General features: G+C 52.3%; 1 protein-coding gene across 1 annotated transcript in view; it reads left to right on the top strand.

The window, feature by feature from the left end:
- RNPEPL1 (arginyl aminopeptidase like 1) overlaps positions 1-14551 on the top strand; it is a 34108-nt gene extending 19557 nt beyond the window's left edge. Inside the window, exons 2-11 of the mRNA XM_072640475.1 lie at positions 3177-3317; positions 4745-4896; positions 6927-7043; positions 7967-8202; positions 9274-9387; positions 9623-9735; positions 10416-10524; positions 10793-11023; positions 11395-11537; positions 11891-14551. Of these exons, the coding sequence (XP_072496576.1) occupies positions 3177-3317; positions 4745-4896; positions 6927-7043; positions 7967-8202; positions 9274-9387; positions 9623-9735; positions 10416-10524; positions 10793-11023; positions 11395-11537; positions 11891-12169 (1635 nt within the window). The 3' untranslated portion in view covers positions 12170-14551. The remainder of the gene's footprint in view (positions 1-3176; positions 3318-4744; positions 4897-6926; positions 7044-7966; positions 8203-9273; positions 9388-9622; positions 9736-10415; positions 10525-10792; positions 11024-11394; positions 11538-11890) is intronic.
- Positions 14552-14938: the final 387 nt, after the last annotated feature.

Below are 14938 nucleotides of genomic sequence, written 5' to 3' on the forward strand. Positions count from 1 at the left end.
TGGCACCATAAAGGGTAGGTATCAATTCTTGTTGAGTTGACCTTAAATGATTGGTGGACACTTCTGCCTTAACTCAGGTGAGATGTAATGAGGGTTGTTTCTTTGTTTTCCTTTTTGGTTTTTTAATACCTTTCTTAGGAACTTGAGGGAAGAGTAATATTCAAATAACTTATAGTCACTCAGCAAGCAGAGGCCCTCTTCACTGCCCTGTGGGATCCAGCCTCTGCTGTCGAGTCTTTGATTTCCTGGCTGCAAATCCTTGCCTTTGACATCGTTTCTAATGGTAGCCATCCTTTATCAAGTGTGCTGAAAGCTGTTTGACCTTTGGGAAGTTGCTTCTCCTGGCAGATCTCATTTGGTAGAACATACACACACGAACAAATACACACACACTCTCTCTCTCTCTTTCCTTAAGTCAAAACACTCTCAAACTCCCTGCTGACTTCCAGTCTACATCTCTAGCCGCCTTTCAGACATTTCAGACTGGGCATCTAGTACACATCTTAAGCTAATTCTGTCCAAAACAGAACCCATTATCTTTTCCCCTAAACCTTCCTCCTCTCTACCGTCCCTATTAATGTAGAAGGCACCCCCATCCTCCCAGTCCCTCAGACTCCCAATCTAGGAGTCATCCTCAACTCCTGACTCTTTCTCACCTCCAATATCCAATATGATGCCAAGGCCTGTCAATTTCACCTTGGTACATCTCTTGTCCATTTCACCTTAGCAACATCTCTCCAATACTCCCCCTTTTCTCCTTGAATGGGCATGGCCACCTGTTTGTGCCAACCCTCATCACCTCACTCCTGGATTATTGTAACAGCTGCTGGGTGGAGGGAGTATCTGCCTGCCCCCAGTCTCTCCCCTCTCCAATTCATCCTTCATTCAGCTACTAAAGTGATTTTCTTAAAACTCAAGTCTGACCATGTCACCTAATAAACTTCCAGGATCAAATATAAAATTCTGTGCTTAGTGTTCAAAGCCCTTCAGAACTTGTCCCCTTCTCCCTATGCATTTTTCTTCTGCCTCACTCCCTGACACATTTTCTTGGATCTAGTGACCCTAGCCTCCTGCCTGGTCCACAAACAAGACCCTCCATCTTTCAGGTCTGAAAGGGCATTTCCTCTGACTATCCCGAATGCTTGGAATGCTCTCTCTCCTGCACACCTGATGACTGACTCCCTTGGCTTTCTTTAGGTCCCTTCAGGTCTCTACTAAAATCCAATCTTTGACTTCTGCAATCCCCCCATTAATTCTAGTACCTTCCCTCTTAAGTATTTCTTGTGTATCTTGTATGTAGGTTGTTTTCTGTAGATTTGCTTGCACATTGTCTGCCCCATTAGACTGTAAACCTTGAGGACAGGGACTATCTTTTGCCTTCTTTTGTATCCTCATTGCTTAGCACGGTGCCTGGCATGAGGTAGAGGTTTGTTGATTGAATTGGTCACCTTAATCAAAGGTTTTATTGACTTTATTGATAAATATTTGTTGATTGGAGTGAAGTCAATTTAATTGATGATTTGGGAGATGTTCATGGTAGGCCTTGAGAGGACTTGGGATATCCAGGGGATGGGCTGAGTCACAATTGGCAGTCATGAGCCTCTTTAGTGTGGCTGGGTAGTTTTAGTTTGGTATATATCTGGCTGCCTTAGGTTCTTGGGATTCAAGGTTTGGAGTTGAAAGGAATCTTTGAAGTATCTTAGTTCACTCTGCTCATTTTAAAGATGAAGAAACTGGGACTCAGAAGTCATATGACTTGGCCAAGGTATCCCAGGGAGGAAGGGACAGAATCCTTTAACTCCAAATCCACTGGACTCCCCTGGCTTGTATGGGAGGGGGCTTTCTTTGTGTAATTCTTGAGGTGCCCAGCACAGGGCCTCATTTAGACAGATAGTCTGTGATGTGTAGGAGACTTGGATCTTGGATGAGCCTCTTTTAGCTACTGTTACCCCTACAAAGCCTCCCTGTGCCTCAGGCTTCTCAGCTGTAAGATGGGATTTCTGACAAACTTGTCAGTCCACATTTCTCAAGCTTCTCCTTTCTGTGGGGAAGGCTAGGTCTCCCTGTATGGGAAGCCAGATGGTCTGAAAGTACTTGGGAAGGCCAGAAGGAAGGAATTAAGAATCAGCCTGCAGGAATGGACCCAGGGGCCCCAGGGCCATTAAGTATGATGACAAGGGCAGCCTGAAGAGTTAAGGGCTTGCAGATTCTCTCTTGAGGATGCCAGATGAACCGGCCAACATAGTGGAAAGCTCGGCCCTTCCCTTCTCCTGCCATCTCTTGTACCTGCCTGGGCCTTCCATCCTTGGTTCCTCTGTCTGCCCAGTCATGGGATGCCTTTACCCCCCTCTTACCCTCCTTCCCTGCTCTTAGGACAAGCCCACATTTCTGTGTCTGGGCTCCCTCTGGATTACCAAGCATCTTCTCCTTGAGCCACCCTAGGGAAGGTGAGAGTTTTCACTCTCACTTTAAAGATGAGGAAACTAAGGGTCAAATGATTGGCTGGGGGCCACACAGCTGTGAATGGTCAGTCAGTTCTGGCCCTTGAACTTGGCTCTCCCACTCCAAGATGAGCACTCACGAGGTTGGAAAAGTTGATATGTTGTCATGGGGCCTGGGGTTTATGCAGTTTCTGTGTAGGGAACTCTCTCCCCCTGCATGGGTTGGCACCTCTTGTGCACATCCCAGTTTTAGACTATTGCCTAGCCCATGGGAGTTGTGACTTGGCCACGACCACATGGCGTTGGGCTGGTGACACCAAGCCCAGCTCCCTAGCGTTGACCAAAGCCACAATCTCATGAGGGAGGGGGTACTGTCCCCATTTTACTGAAGGGGAAACTGAGGCTTAGCAAAGTGGCATGACCTATACTATCAACAGGATTCCGAGCATCCCAGATCAAGAAGTGGAAGGGACCTCAGGCCATCTGGTTCCATCCCTCCATTTTACAGATGGAAAAACTGGAGCCCCATGGCTTACTGCAGGTCACAGGAGTCTTAATTAAATGGCTGGGCTGGGTTTGAACCCAGGGCAGCACAGCCTGTGACTTGCTGTGTTGCTGTGCAGGCTACCTCTCCTGTGACCCAGCCCCAGACCAAAGGAGTCCCTTAGCAGATGCACCGAGTGGTTGCCTTCTGGGGCAGACTCTGACTTTGTCCTCCCTCCTGTCATCCCCCAGATCTGGTGGCTGGATCCCGAGCTGACCTACAGCAATTCCAAGCCATTCGTCTTCACCCAGGGCCACTCTGTGTGCAACCGCTCCTTCTTCCCCTGCTTCGACACACCCGCGGTGAAATGTACTTACTCTGCCACTGTCAAGGTGAGTCCTGCGTCCTCCCAGGAGGGTGGCCAGGGGCTGCTTAGCTGGTTTATCTGGGGCACATCTGGAAGGCGAGAACTCCTCCTTCTTTCCTGTGAGTGTGCCCACAGCTCATTCAGTCTCCTGGGCTCCTAGGCCCAGCCCTGGCTGGGCCTCAGTTGGTCATCTGGTCCAAACACACGATTTTATGGAGGAGACTGAGAAAGAAGATGGTCTCGGTGGTGGGATTCTAAGTTTGGAAAGGGAAGTTTCTCAGTGGAGTGTTGAGGGGAATTGTCTCCTCCACCTCTCTCATTTTACAGTTGGGGAAACTGAGGCCCTGGGAAGAGAAGTGCCTTGAATTAGAGGATCTTAATCTGTCACTAGAAGGGACTGAGAGCTTATCTGCTCCAATTCCACTATTTTATAGGGGAGGAAATAGAATCCGAGGGAGAAGTGAATTTTCTAAGGTCACACAGGTAGATAAAGAGCAAAACTGAGGTTTGTATTTCTTAAGCAACAAGTGAGCTGGCACCGTAAGATAAAAATGAACACAATCTCTGCCCACAAGGAGTTTGTGTTCTCCTGGGGTGATACAACTTGGGCCTGAATAAGAAAACCCAAAGTCTACCCAGCATTATTGCAGTGGGGCAGGAGCACTCCCAGATTAGCAACCAATCCAGACAGTCTTTTGGAGGATATAGCGCTGCCGGAGCTGTACTTGAGGGAAGGCAGGATTCCACAGGGCAGAGGTGGGGAGGGATGGCATTCTAGGCAGGGGGCCCAGCCTGGGCAGAGTTGCAGAGGCTGGAGGTAGTGTTGAGGATGCAGAGCAGCATCCAGGTCAGCTTTTCTGGAATAGAGGCTGTGTAAAGAGATGTGATAGGAAAAGAGACTGGAAAAATGAGGGGCATTAGGGGGAGTCCTTGGCATGTCATTGGGGCTACTGTAACAGATATTCCCTTTCTGCTGGGAAGTCTGCCTTAGATCTTCTTGTATGCCTAGTGCCCAGCTGTCTCTTCTGCTCCCCTGGGCACCAGGTCTGTGGGGCCAGTTCCCTGCTTTCTGTCTTGTGGGCCTAGACCTGGCACCTTTAGCTGCCCAAGGGCCTCAGAGCTGATGATTCCCTGCAGCATAAGTTTCTCATTAATCACAGGATCCCCAAGACTTCCTGACTCAAGACCTCTTCTCCCATACAGTTACAGCCCTCATTCTCCCACCCCCAGCTTTGTGCTATCTGAACCAAAGGGATGGAGTTGGGGAGGGACACCTGCCCCCTTCCCCTGGTCTCCATGCCCCTTCCAGCCCTCCATCCATTCTTCGTGTGCCCCAAGAGGTGCCAGCCCAGGGGTCTCTCCCTAGAGGGCCCTTGCTGGATGCCTGTTGACAGCCGCTGCTGCTGGATTGCTCCGGCCAGCCCTGGACAGTCACCTGGTTTTGTCTTCCAGGCTCCTGCTGGGGTCCAAGTGCTGATGAGTGCCACCCAAAGTGCCTACCTGGAGAAGGAGGGCGTGTACCAGTTCCACATGGAATATCCAGTGCCTGCATACCTGGTGGCGCTGGTGGCAGGAGAGCTTGTGCCAGCCGACATTGGGCCCAGGTAAGAAGACTCTTCCAGACTGTGCGAGGGTAATCGGAGAGACCAAGAGTGGGGAGGGACCTTAGAGGTCATTCAGTCCAATCCTCTTATTTTTTAGAGGAGGAAACTGAGGTGGGGTAGGGGAAATGCCTTGCCCAGGGTCACATAAGGAATAAGCAGCAGAGTGGGGAATCCAAGTGAGGTCATAGGACATATTTAGAGAGGGAAGGAATCTTCAAAGTCATTTAATTCAAACTTGTTTTACAGATGAGGAAACTGAGGCTGGTGATTCTCCCACGGCCACTCAGATAAGGGATTTTAACCCTCAGTGCCGTGTTGGGCACCATTTCTTTGTATCATCTCTGGAGCAGTGGGGGAGAGTACTGGACATGAAGCTGGGGGAAAAAATCCTGAGTTTGGATTCTGCTCTGACACTTATTAGCAGTGTGACCTTTAGCAAGTTTTAACCGTTGTGGGCCTCAGTTTCCTCATCTGTAAAATGGGAGAGTCTGGCTGATGGCCTTTGAGATCCCTCCCAGCTCTAAATACCTGATCCCATGAGCCGATGAATGAAGGCCCTTTGACTCTGGTTCTGGTCCTTTGCCTCATCAGGGGATCAAGGCTGGAGTGTAGGGCAATGGACCCTGCATGACCTAAACCCTGGGAAGGGAAAGTCTCACAGGGAGAGAGCAGTCCCAGGGAAGAGCAGGAAGGAGGTGAATGTCTCTGGCATGATGGCAGGGCACAGGTAGTCCTGCACCCTGGGTGAGCAGTCACTGGGAGAGCCGGAGCTTCCCTTCTCTGAGGGGCAACATCATCTCCTTTCTGTCTTTCACAAGTTGGGGCATCAAGTAAGAGATTTAAAAAAAAAGTGGCAGAGAGGAAGGGACAGGGAGGGGACAGGCCTGGGGGAGGCAGGATGGGCAGGAGAGGATGGGTGTGCCCCTTGGGGCCTTCCAGCCCCGTCTCCCAGATTCTTCCACCACCCTGGGCCTCTGAACATTGGGCTTCCTCCCCCATTTTAACACCTGGTGCCAAAACATTCTCAAGTTTTCCTGTTGTACTTCTCAAGATTTGCCAGAGCTGACAAGGTCTTGTGCCCTAAGGGCCTTGTTCCCTTTTATTTCCAGAGTGGTAATGAGCTAATCTGATCGAACACCTTGTGCCAGTCACTTCCCTAGAGGGGAGGGCAGTTGGCTTTCCCTGATGACCCTAATGAATAGCTGGCTGGGAAGTCTAGTGGGCTCTCTCTCTAACCTGTCCCAGTCAGCTCCCTGGGGAATGACTGGACCTGGGGCCAGTGCTAGCTGCAGGCCAAGCCACCAGTACCAAAGGGGAGACAGGCAGCATGGCAGAGCTGATAATTAGTGAGGGCTTGGCGGAGGGCAGAGGGAACCCATCTAGGAATCCTGAAGGTCTGGGTTCAAGTACTGCCTTGGGATAACTACTGGCCATGTGAACCTAGTCAACTCACTAAAACTCTCAGTGTTCTCAACAATTCCCTGAGGCTATAGAAGATGGCAGCCTACCTTGGTGGAAGGCCTTTGCTCATCTGGGAGTGCCCTGTCACAGTGTCGAGCCAAGTGCAGCCCCTCTCCCCTCTTAAAGGCCCAGGTGTTTCAGGTGCCAGATGTCCTTAGATCCACACACCAGTCCTGTGGAGAGCTGATGGCTGACGGGGCCTTTTTAAACACCATCTTCATCACAGCCCTTGCTCTGGGCTTCTTTCTCCTCTTCCTCCCCCTGGTACTCCCCAGTTCCATGAAACTGCCCAGCACATTGGAAACCAAACTCTGCTATTGTATGCAGCATTTCCTGTCTGCAGCTCCTCACCTCTGCTAAGAAGCAGAAGAGGTGTCTTCCTGTGTTTGGGGCCAAGCTTCGACAGGTATTTTTATCCTCACTTGGCCTATGAAGGAACAGAATCTCCTAGAGGTCAATAGCCGCAGGGCCAGCTGGGGTTCAAGGCAGGATTTGAACCTGGGTGTCTCTTGGGGAATCATTTGGCTCCTCTGTGGATGTGTTACCTTCAATCTTGCTGTTTCTGGCAGGAGCAGAGTATGGGCTGAGCCCTGTCTGTTGTCCATGGCCACAAGCAAACTGTCTGGCCTGGTGGAGCAGTGGCTGAGCATAGCTGAGAAGCTCTATGGGCCCTACCTGTGGGGCAGGTGAGAGGGGTGGGGTTGGGGAGGAGGGGTGCAGGGGGAAGAGGGAGAGGGAGGGACACCTCCACCATGCACTCCAAAGGGGGAAGCTTTCCCTTAGGGAGATTAGCCACATGAATCCAATGAAAAGTTATCTTTTTAAAAAAAATCCATCTTAATCCATATGTCTTGTTTTTATATTGTCTCCATTTCCCACTCTGCCTCTCTTGCCTCACCCTCGGGGAGAGCTATTGCTGAAAACACCAGATTTGAAAGAAAAATAGTGAAATTCAGCAAGTCATCCAAAACATGCCATCCAACGCCATGCTCCACACCCACAGGCCCCCACCTCTTCAAAGAAGAGGGAGAGGGGCATTCTCAGATCTCTTTTTGGGGATCAACTTGGTCACAAATTCAAATCCAACAAAACATTTATTAGGCACCTGTTGTGTGTGTGGAAAACTCTGGGGGAGGGACAAAGGCCAGGGGAGACATGTGCCTGCAATATGAGATCTATTTGAAATGCCCACAGTCTAAGGGGAGACCAAGATCAAGGCACAGTGGTAGTGAATAGTCTAGAGCACCCAATTGCCTTTGAGCTCTGTGAGCTTGTTATAATAATATCAGCTAACATATAGCGCCTACTATGAGCCAGCCACCTGCTAAGCACTTTGTTAGTATTATCTCATTTGATCCTCACAACAACCTAGGGAGATAGGTTCTATTACTATCCCCATTTTACAGCTGAGGAAACTGAGGCAGAGAACAGTTAGTTAACTTGCCCAGGGTCATACAGATAGTAAGTGTCCCAGACCAGATTTGAACTCATGGCTCCTTGATGTCAGGCCAGGAGCACTAACTTGCCTGCCTGAAGCTTTCAGGGCCCACAGGGCCAAGGGTGTGGCTCCCAGGCTGACCCGTCCTTCTGCCACAAACCCTCCTTCCAGGTATGACATCGTCTTCCTCCCCCCCTCCTTCCCAATCGTGGCCATGGAGAACCCTTGCCTGACCTTCATCATCTCCTCCATCCTGGAGAGTGATGAGTTTCTCATCATTGACATCATCCATGAAGTGGCCCACAGTTGGTTTGGCAATGCGGTCACCAACGCCACATGGGAGGAGATGTGGCTGAGTGAGGGGCTAGCCACCTACGCCCAGCGCCGCATCACCACCGAGACCTACGGTACGGCTCCCCAGGTGCTGGTGGGAGGAGTGTCTAGTCCTTTCCCCAGAGGACCCTTCTCACACACTAACTCAGCCTCTAGGAATGGAGTGTGCCCACCAGTGTTTGCTACTCACCAGCCAGGGCCTGATGGTGGGGGAGGGAGACCCTAGATCAGAGCGGGCCCTCCTTCCAGCAGCCTGGCTCATGAGCTTTTGGATTTTTATTAACATTTTAATTCATCATTTGTTTATTTTTAATAGTCCTTTTTAAATTGGGAGTTCCAAATTCTCTCTCCCTCCCACACCCACTGAGAAGGAAGACAATACGAGATCAATTATACATGTGAAATGATGCAGAATATTTCCACATTGGCCATTTATGGGCTTCTGGCTGTCTCCTTCCTCCAAAGTGTCTTCCACACAGCTGCCAAGCTGGCATTCCTGATGACTAGGTCACTCTACTCAAGAAACCTCAATGACTCCCAGCTTCCCTTGGGTCAAAGCAGGATTCCTCTGTTTGGCATTGAAGTCCTTGATGACCTGGTTCCAGCTTGTATTTCCTGACTTCTTGGATGTTATGTCCCTTGGCACACATTCTGGCCCAATAGGTCATTTTCCATAGGCATCCCATCTCCATATCTTTGCACAATCTGAACCCCCTGCCTGAAACACCCTTCCTCCTGGTGGGTGGCACCTTTTAGATTCTCTTCCTTCCCAATCCAAGTGTCCCCTCCTCCAGGAAGCCTGTCTTGATTCTCCTGGGTGCTAGGGTCCCATCCCAGTATCTACTCTCTTTGTATTTACCTTTCTTTCTCTGAGCTATCCTCCTACCTCCTTCTGATAGCATGGCAGCTCCTGGAGGGCAGAGACACTTTTCTTTCCATCCTTTTATCCCCATGTGCCCAGCCCTGTGTCTGCCACTTGGCAGAAGTTTATTGAGTGAGTACGTTAATGAATGAATGTGTGTTGTCCAGTCCGCCTGGGCCTGGATGCAGTAATGTTAACTGTCCCCAGCTGGGGCTGGTTTCCATTTTTCCCCTCCCTCTCCCAGCCTGGGGTATGACCTAACATCTGTCCCTCCCTGGACTAGGCGCTGCCTTCACGTGCCTGGAGACGGCATTCCGCCTCGATGCCCTCCATCGACAGATGAAGCTCCTCGGAGAGGACAACCCTGTGAGCAAGCTGCAAGTCAAACTGGAACCAGGTACCTCACCCATGCCCTCCCCTTGCCCATGCCCTCTCTCTCCCCCACCCTCTGTCCTGGTACCTCCCCCTACTCGCCCATCTTCCTCTGTTTCCCCAGCAGCCCACGTCTAGCTGGAGCGGGGACATTGCAGGTTCTGTACCTCTCCCCCTTCCACCTCCCAGGGGCAGGCTAGGAGTGGGGGCTTCCCAGCCCCAGTGTGCGCCATCTTGGGTGACTGCTCTTCTCTTTTCAGGGGTGAATCCCAGCAACCTCATGAACCTGTTTACCTATGAGAAGGGATACTGCTTTGTCTACTACCTGTCGCAGCTCTGTGGAGACCCTCAGCACTTTGACTCCTTCCTTCGAGTTAGTGCCCCTGTTCCCTCCCCGCCCCTTGCCTCCCCACCAGCCTTGACTATCATCCCTAAGGACAGTAAGCAAACACAGGGTATGTTAGAGCCCTGCCTGAGGACTGGGGTCTAAACCCTGGCTCTGGGACCCTAAGCAAGTCCAGTCATCTTTCTGGGCCTCAGTTTCCTTCTATGTAAAACTAGGGAATTGAACCCGATGGTGGTGTATTTTGTGGCCCCTTCTGGCTTTAAGTCCTAGGTCCCTATGTAGATTCTTTACTTGAGGGTCTTTAGGCCTGTCATGGACTCCACTGAATCCAAGGTGGGATTCAAGGCCTGCTCCACTTTCATAGGTGGTTGAACCATACGGGGGCAGTGCTACCACAGATGGTATTCCTCCTCACTCAGACCCCCACAGAGCAAACACCTCCCTTGAGGCTGAGTTGGGGCTAGTGCCATGTAGCTGCTGCTCCGGCTCAGCTCATTGGCTGGGGCCTCAGGCTAACCCTTGCAGATCTCTGCCTTTCTCCAATCAGCTGCCAAGATCAGGTGTGCACAAGCTGTGTGTGTCCTGCTCCTTCCCAAGTCTCCCTCCATGTGCCCAGGGTGCCCAAGCCTCCCCCTTTCCTTGCCCCACTGAGACCTGGTGAGTCTTCCTCACTGTCCTGCCATGCTCTCTCTCTCTCTCTCTCTCAGGCCTATGTGGAGAAGTACAAGTTCAGCAGTGTCGTTGCCCAAGATCTTCTGGATTCTTTCCTGAATTTCTTTCCTGAGTTGAAGGAGCAGAGTGTGGACAGCAAAGCAGGTGGGGAACAAAGCCCTGGTTTCTGTGCTCTGTCCTTCCCAAAAGGGTGCTGTCCCTGGTGCTGATGGACCAGAGTCCAGGCTCAGGGAAGGAGGTGGAAGACTTTCTTCTGTTGTGTAGCTGAAGGCTGGAGAGCCAGGGTCGTGCCAGCCTAAAGGCTGGGCCCTTGATGGTTCTTGCATCAGTCACAGGGAGTGCATGGCATGGCCCAGGCCCTCTGTATGGGGCCTGTCTCCTTACTTGCTTTCCTGCTTATTTATTCTTCCAGGGCTAGAGTTTGAGCGCTGGCTCAATGCCACTGGGCCTCCTCTCGCTGAGCCAGATTTATCACAGGGCTCCAGCCTGACCAGGCCTGTGGAGACCCTCTTCCGGCTGTGGACGGCAGAGCCCCTGGACCAGGCAGCTGCTTCAGCCAGCAGCATCGACATCACCAAGTGGAAAACGTTCCAGACTGTTCTTTTCCTGGATCGTCTTCTGGATGGGTCCCCACTGCCCCAGGGTGAGCATTGCAGGGGTGGTCGCGGTCCCCAGTGCCCTAAAGTTAGCCCTGGCTGAGGAGTCCCACTGTGCCAGGGCGAGTGCTGCCCTGTGGTGAATGTTGTTTGGGGTCCCCAATCCTCCCTGGTGGGTACTGTCTGAGGTGATTGGGGTTTCCACTGCTCTGTGGTATGTACTGGGAGGGTGTGGGCCCTGACTGGGGGTGATGACTGGGTCCTTGTTGGCCCTAGGTGATCAATTGATGGTGATTGAGGGTCATCGGGGACCAGAAATGAAGTCAGTGACCCTGAGATGTTGAATGTCCCACCTATCCTGATATGGGTCCCTGGGGAGGATTTTTTAAACCAAGTCTTATATGTCTGGCCTCCTCAGAAGTGGTGATGAGGCTCTCCAAGTGTTACTCCTCACTGCTGGACTCCATGAATGCCGAGATCCGCATCCGATGGCTCCAGATTGTCGTCCGGAATGACTACTACCCAGACCTCTACAAAGTCCGGCGGTTCCTGGAGAGCCAGGTACCTGAGACAGGCCTTAGAACAGATAATGTCAGCTGGGAGGGGTCTAAGAACCAGCGCTGGTGTTAGAGATGAAAGAGACCTTAGAACCGAGACTCTGGGAGCTGGGAGGGAGCCCAGAGCAATAGGAATGGGATGGACTCTGTGATATCCTTGGGCTCGGCAAGTCCTACTGAGAGCCTGTGCACTGGGGCGTCTTCTCAGGGGTTGGAGGCTTGCTGCCGAGGGCTCCCTCTAGTGGACAGATGGGAAAGGCCAGAAGTAGGGGCCCCAAGTTGCTAGTTTGCAGGTGAATGGCCCTGCCTATACCTTACCTATGGGACAGCCATTCAGCTGAACCTGTTGTGTTACAGATGTCCCGTATGTACACCATCCCGCTTTATGAGGACCTCTGCACCGGTGCCCTCAAGTCCTTCGCCTTGGAGGTTTTCTACCAGACCCAGGGCCGGCTGCACCCCAACCTTCGTAAAACTATCCAGCAGATCCTGGCCCAGGGCCTGGCCTCTCCCGCCCCCACGGACACCCCCACTATGGCCATTGCCACAGACACACCAGCCCTGCTGCTGGAGGACAAGCCCCCCGAAGCCACAAATGGTGCCATCTCTCTCAGGGACGTCAATGTGTCTGCCTAGCCCCACTCCCTTGTTCTGGGGTGGCCCCCAGGCTCCCAGTGGTAGTCTCTTGGTTTGGGATTGCTTGGCAGTTCCAGCTACCAAGCTGAATGTGCCTTCCCATGCCCATCCTGGAGGGGGCTCTGGAAAGGGGTCCTGGAGTATTATAATGTTAGCCCTGAAGTGGGCTTCCTGAAACCCTCCCTGAGCCCAGAGCAGGGGCTTATGGGCAGGGCTCCCTGAAAGGACTCCTTGGTACTCGGAGAAGTCTGCCCAGCAGCCGTCCAGGGATGGGCTTTGGTCAAGGAGCAGTTGGCCACTTACCTCAGGGTTTTGGGTTGCTTAGGGAAAGGGAGGGATTCTCTGCCCCTTGGGAAACAAGCAACCTCATTACCACTTCCTGGGATGGTGAAAAGCTAAGAGGGTCTCCTGCAAAAGGGCAAGACCACTTGAGCCTTGACCCTCCCATCTGCCCCGAGTTTGCACTTGGAGAGTCTGCGGGTCATCCTCTTGGAGGGTGGCCTGATGAGTGTCTCATGATGGGGTTTGGGGGGCACAGGAGGTGAGGGCAACCCTTCCTTTCCCCGCTCCCCTCCCCAGGCTGTTCCTGCAGGGATGCCCTGGAGCAGCCTTCAGGCTTGGTTTCTTACTCTCTCCTCCCCTCCCCTCCTTGACCCTGACGACCACCACACTGTGCCTTACGTCTGCCCGAGAAGGCGTAGGATGAGCCTTTTTCTAGACATGATCCTCAGTTCCCAATGACCCCCTGGAGCCCAAACTTTTGTCTCCCTTTCCTCCATTTCTGATTCTCTTTTGGGGACAACTTAAAAGCCAGGGTCAGGGATGGACTTTCTGTGCTGGAGCTAGGTCCATGGAGAGAGGGGTGGATGCAAGGCCCCTACAGAGGGACTGCCAGAAGGCAGAGATGGTCAACTGACCAGAGAGGGGGACTCTCAACCTTCCCTCCCACTCCCCCTCCCACCCAAGTGAGATATGAAGCCAGCAAGGCAGATTGAGGAGAGTACAGAGGAACAGGTGATGATGCAAAGGGTCATGGAAGTGGGTGGAGTAGGCGGAGGGGGTGGGAAAGATGGCGGGCACCTTGCCAGCCAAGGTCAGGGCATCATCATTCTCTGTCAAACAGGAAGATCTAGCCTGGCTGCCCCAAGGCTTAGTAGAGGCTGGGCCTCTTGCCTCCACAGCCAGAAGATGGTGATTAAACACCTGCCTTTTATCTATCTGCGCCTCGGCTTTAACCCTGTCTGGGGGCCAGACTGGGATGAAAGCAATAAGACCCCCCTGGATAGGGCCCCACAGGACCCTTTCCCATCCATGCCCCTCCCCCACCCCACCCCAACTTGCACCAATCCTGTGATGAATATTTGACTTCACTGCCCTGTCTACAGGGAGATCATGTCAGGGAGGGGAACTTGCAAGGCAGCCTTGTTGTTCCCCATTGAATAGAAACTGCTTGGGCCCCCGGCCTTACCACTGAGGGGTCTGAAGCCCCAGACACCACTTCTAGGGGCCGTGTCCTGACCAGGAGCGGCCACTGGGAAAGCCAGCCTGGAGCCCTGAAGGAATACCCGTCCCACCACCAGCCTAGGAAGGAACTGGTAACATTGGCATGAAAGCCTCATGCTGTTCCCAGCCATCGTCCATTCAGACTACACTTTGCGACTCCTGGCCCATCCTCACCCTCAGCAGTGGGGTTCAGTTCCTCCTGGGGGAGGCGGGGAGGGACAGATTGGACAATGCGGTAAAGCTCCTTCTTCCTGTGATTAACCTGAGTGGAGAGGTTTTGCATTACTAACCACAGCTTCCTTCCTCACAGGGGACTTTTCTGACGTGACCACTAAGACTGTGCAGCTGCTGCCTTGGAGAGGGGAGTGGGATGGGCAGGAGCAATTAGAAAGATAAGAGAAAGGTAGTACTTGTGCCCAGCTCTAGAGGCCAGGCCCCTGGGCCATTGGCAGGGAGATGAGTAGGGAAGGCTAAGGTAGGAGACATAGGGGTGAGGAGAGCCCAAGCTGGTGGTTGGCATCGATGCCTGTTGGGGAAGCATCCTGCCACAGCAGGTGGCTCCAGGGTTTAGTTAGGAGCTTCCCCCCTCGGAATTCCTCTTGTGCTTTCAGCAGGGGCATCTTTTTCCTAATCCTGCTTGCCCCAGACAGGAAGCCCTAGGAGTGTGGTAGCCACTTTGGTCCCAGCATTGACCTTCCATTCCTGGTCAAACCTTTCAAAGGAGGAGACTTTGCTACTCCCTCTCCATTGATTCCTACTAGACTGTAAGGCCCATGAGGGCAGAGATTGTGTCTTATCTAAATTTTGTATCTCCCACGGAACCTAGTACCATGCTCAGCACACAGTTGGTGCTTAATAAATGTTGAGTTGAACACTTTCCTCATCCCTGGTCTTCCTGTTGCTCTAAGGGACCCCCCGACTCACTCCATGGTCTGCAGAGGCTTCTTCCTAGATTCAAGTTTTTCCATCTTCCCTCTTTTTGGCCTCTGATGACTGGTGTGGATCACTTTAGGATCAGATGAGACCTGGAAAGTGCACTGTGCCAGGAACATAGTAGGTGCTTAATAAAGACTTCCCTTCCCTTCCTACTTCCCTTGGCTTCCACAATATTCTAGCCCTGCCCCTGTGTCAGGCTTCAGATGCTAGTGGTGGCTTCTCTTGTCCCCAACCTTGGAGGCCTCCTGTGACTCCAGTCCTGTGCTGTGGGCATTTCTTAATAGCTTAGAATGCAGGACTGAATTCTAGGAGTTACAATGGAACAGGCAC

Source organism: Notamacropus eugenii, chromosome 2 (assembly GCF_028372415.1).
Source record: "Notamacropus eugenii isolate mMacEug1 chromosome 2, mMacEug1.pri_v2, whole genome shotgun sequence".
Classification (NCBI taxonomy): Eukaryota; Metazoa; Chordata; class Mammalia; order Diprotodontia; family Macropodidae; genus Notamacropus; species Notamacropus eugenii.